Source organism: Pteropus vampyrus, unplaced genomic scaffold (assembly GCF_000151845.1).
Source record: "Pteropus vampyrus isolate Shadow unplaced genomic scaffold, Pvam_2.0 Scaffold648, whole genome shotgun sequence".
Taxonomy (NCBI): domain Eukaryota; kingdom Metazoa; phylum Chordata; class Mammalia; order Chiroptera; family Pteropodidae; genus Pteropus; species Pteropus vampyrus.
Genome location: NW_011889429.1, coordinates 33,418 through 36,963, shown reverse-complemented (window position 1 = coordinate 36,963; position 3,546 = coordinate 33,418). Strand labels below are relative to the sequence as shown.

Sequence of the window (3,546 nt, the reverse complement as noted above, 5' to 3'; positions counted from 1 at the left end):
CGGCCACCCAAGGGGAGTCCCCAAAACATCCTTTTCGATTCCGTGAAGTCCTCCCCAGGTGACAGAATTTGACCCGAATTTCGGAAAAGACACTCGTGAGAAACACTTCCGTTCTGGCCACGTCACGAGTAATGTGCCATCTCTGGGCTTGGCTGCCGTTTGCCTGTGACACACGCGTGTGGTTTAAAACGATCCCGAGTATTTTGAGGGCTTAGACAGCGTTTCAAAGTTCAGCTCCGTAGGGTCACTTCCGATTTCTCGTGGCAGAAATGAGCCTCCTCCCGACAGTCTGTATTTCTTTAGCTCTGTGAAACGGTGACGTTTCATAGCGCTATGATTTATCGCCTGCTTCTAGGAACGAACACGTGAGGTAAAAAAGGAGTTGTATCTCTGCATAAAAAAAAAAAAAATCTTAAATATTTTGCTTTTCGGTAAGAAAAAAAATTGTGAGACTCGGGGTCTTTTTCTTTTTTAATTAAATCCCTTTTATAGTATCAAGACCCAGTTCCGTTATCACATGCTGATCTGAAGAAAGCAATTCCATCTCCTCTGTTCTTAAATGAAGTGTCGTCTTTTGTTGGCGTGTGACAGAAAACAGCCACAAGAGATGGAGGTAGAGATTGTGTCCGAGAGACAGAGATTCATTCATTCTTGCTCTTGAGAAGTCGTGCAAAAGCCTTGTCATCACTTGTGGAAAGGGTGGCAGAGCAGGGTTGGATTCCAATGTCCCACCTCCCGTCCATCCTTAGATTGTTTTTCTCCATCGGGGAGCAAGCTTCCCCTCTCCTCCCTCCCTTTCTTCCTGTTCAGGATCCCATACTAGTAAGGACTGAATCTTTTTTTAAACCAATTTGATAGAGACGAGGCACAGTGACGGCCAGAGCACCCGTCTGTCTACCTCGTTCCCTTCCCGTCCTCGCTCGGCGAACAGAAAAGCGGGCTCGGGACGCGAGCCGAGTCTGTCCTTTGTTCTTATTTTTAACTTATGATAACGGAATATTTTCAGTCCATAGACGTCTGCAGAAGGCGTGAATAATAAGGGTTGAGGCCGGAGAAGCGCTAAGTAACAAGGCTATAATTATATTACAGGGTTTTTAGTGACACCAAAATAAAGCACGAAAAAAAAAGAAAAAAACAAAACCAAAAAAAAAAAACAAAAACGGTGGGACGTAGGATCTCTCAAGAATGCTTACCCCAATTATATAACCAAGTGAAACGTCCAGATTCTGATTGCCTTAGGCTAAGGGATGACAGGATGGCGTGTTTTTAATCAGAGGAAGAAAATCCTCAGGGTAAACGGACTCTTTCAGTTAGCTCTCTGCCCTGTTTCAATGGCTTCACTTCTTCTCGTGGCTGCTCGTGTATTTTTAACCGAAAACAAAACGTTGGCTTTTTTCCCTTTCTTCAAACTCCAAATCAGCGAATGCTGCTCATCGTCAGTTTTATTTAGCTATAGCTTGCAGTCCAGAGACTCCCTCTTCTTGACCTGGTTAGACATCCAACAGGACAAGAGATATACACTTGACCCTTGAAACGACACGGGGGCTAAGGGTGCCAACCGCCCACACAGCTGACAATGTGAGTGTAACAAGTTGGCCTTCATCGTAGGAGGCGTCCCCACTGCGAGTTGACCCTTGAAATGTGGTCAACTGAATTGCGATTCAATTGGAAAATCATCCCCAGATAAGTGGGCGTGAGCAGGTAAAACCCACGTGGTTGAAGGGTCAACTGCATTTATATTTGGCCATGCATTCGGGCACCCCAGGGTGTTTAATGGCGTCAACATTATTATGGACAAATTAGCTCATTCTGATTTCATTGGTGTCTCTTCCATCCAGGTTGCCCTATGCCACGTACGATGTTCTTATTTTGTTTAACTCAAATCGTCAGGTATTCTTATTTTCAGTAGACCTGGAGTTTGTGCATAAAGCTTTTCCTTGGCCAAGGCAATAGGCAGAAGATAGTGTTTAGGAGAAGGACTGGGTTGAGCAGATGAGACAGACGCCCAGTCAGCTGGGTGTCATTGTCCCTGGCGATTAGTAGTCACATGACCTCGGGTAACTTATGTATTCTTTCCGGCCTCTGTATCCTCATCTTATCGTCATGGATACGGTCCCCATTCACAGTGCCGTTTAGAGGATGAACTGAGTTTACGTGTGGGAGTAGCTAGCGGGCTGGCCTCGCCACATTGCACGTGGCCTGCGGCAGACGTCAGTGAGTGTTTCCCGTGTTGGTTGCTTAATTATGGCCGCAGCTGCGTCATGCTCTCTTCGCGCTGGAGAAACAACTCAGAATTCAGGGCGTTTCCGTCCAAGGACGATATAACCGTTCACGCCCTCACACCGCCTGCTTCATCCCGCAGGATCATCGATGGACGAGACCTCATGCCCCTGCTTCGAGGGACCAGCCAGCGCTCGGATCACGAGTTTCTCTTCCATTACTGCAACTTCTACCTGAATGCCGTGCGCTGGGCCCCACGGAACAGTGAGTAAACACACCTCTCCTGCTTCCGGGGCTTGGTGCCGTCGCCGCTGTGCGGGTGGGTGACATCGCAAGCGCGCTTTGCTCCGTGGGGGCCGGGGCGTGCCTCAGAGTGACCGCGCTTTGCTGGGAACTCTTCCTCCTGTCCTCCTGTGTTCCTTCTGGCCCCGGAGGTGTCCAGACAGGACATCGGCGGACCTGGCGTTCAGCCATGTCGACGCCAGTGACGGGTCCTCCTCCGGGCAGAGGAAGCTCCAGGTGCTCAGCGGGGCACTGCGTCCCTTCCTCCGTGTCCGCTGGCCATGTCTCCTGCCACTCCCTCCTCCCTCCGTGCTCCGTGCACGGCTGAGATGCCCCTGTAGCTTCTTCCACCCTTCCCTGGATGATGCTCACCCATCCCGCGGATGCTTTGGGCTATGCGGCTGAGTGGTGTTTGGATGCTCACCGACATTCCCTCCAGACAGAGCCTCAGAGATGGCGGGTCCCAAGTTTTTGGTCTGTGTTTTGTCACGGACCCTGCTGGATTTCCGAGACGTGGGTCTTTAAAACGAAGTCAAATGCGTTGATGATGTCGTATGTCACAAACCGTGCGTGTTTTGAGTCGTATACTCTATCGGCGTTGGGGTCGGATTTGGGTTTTGTGATGCCACTTTTAGAGTTGCATTCCAGCAAGCCCTAAGGTACAGATGGAACCAAATGGCAAGCCTCAGTGCAGTGATACGGTCCAGATGTTTTTATATATTTAACCTTAGACTCACGATAGTGTTTCTATCATTAACATACCCAGGAGTTCCTGAAAATCCAGGCGACTGTTTGTACTACTGTCGTGTACTCTAGAGGTCTATGTTGAGGTTGCACGTTCTGCTCACTCTTCAGAGGTTCAATAAATCTCTCCTTTTCCCGGGTGCGTTTGGGGGTTCTGTCCTAGAGGTTATATGCCCCCAGGACATCTGGTAACCTGCCAACCGAAGGCCCATTCTCGAACTCAGAATGAGACTCGTCCTGGCTTTCAGAGCATGCCTCTGCCCACCCTACTCACCCAGCCCATTTTCCCAAGACTTCTCA

At 49.4% G+C, this 3,546-nt stretch overlaps 1 protein-coding gene across 2 annotated transcripts in view; it reads left to right on the top strand.

Annotated features, from left to right (window-relative positions):
* Positions 1–3,546, top strand: part of STS (steroid sulfatase) — a 125,180-nt gene that overhangs the window by 110,673 nt on the left and 10,961 nt on the right. For both annotated transcript variants that reach the window (XM_011385044.2, XM_023525923.1), the window contains exon 9: positions 2,363–2,484. In XM_011385044.2, coding sequence (XP_011383346.1) covers positions 2,363–2,484 — 122 coding nt within the window. The remainder of the gene's footprint in view (positions 1–2,362; positions 2,485–3,546) is intronic.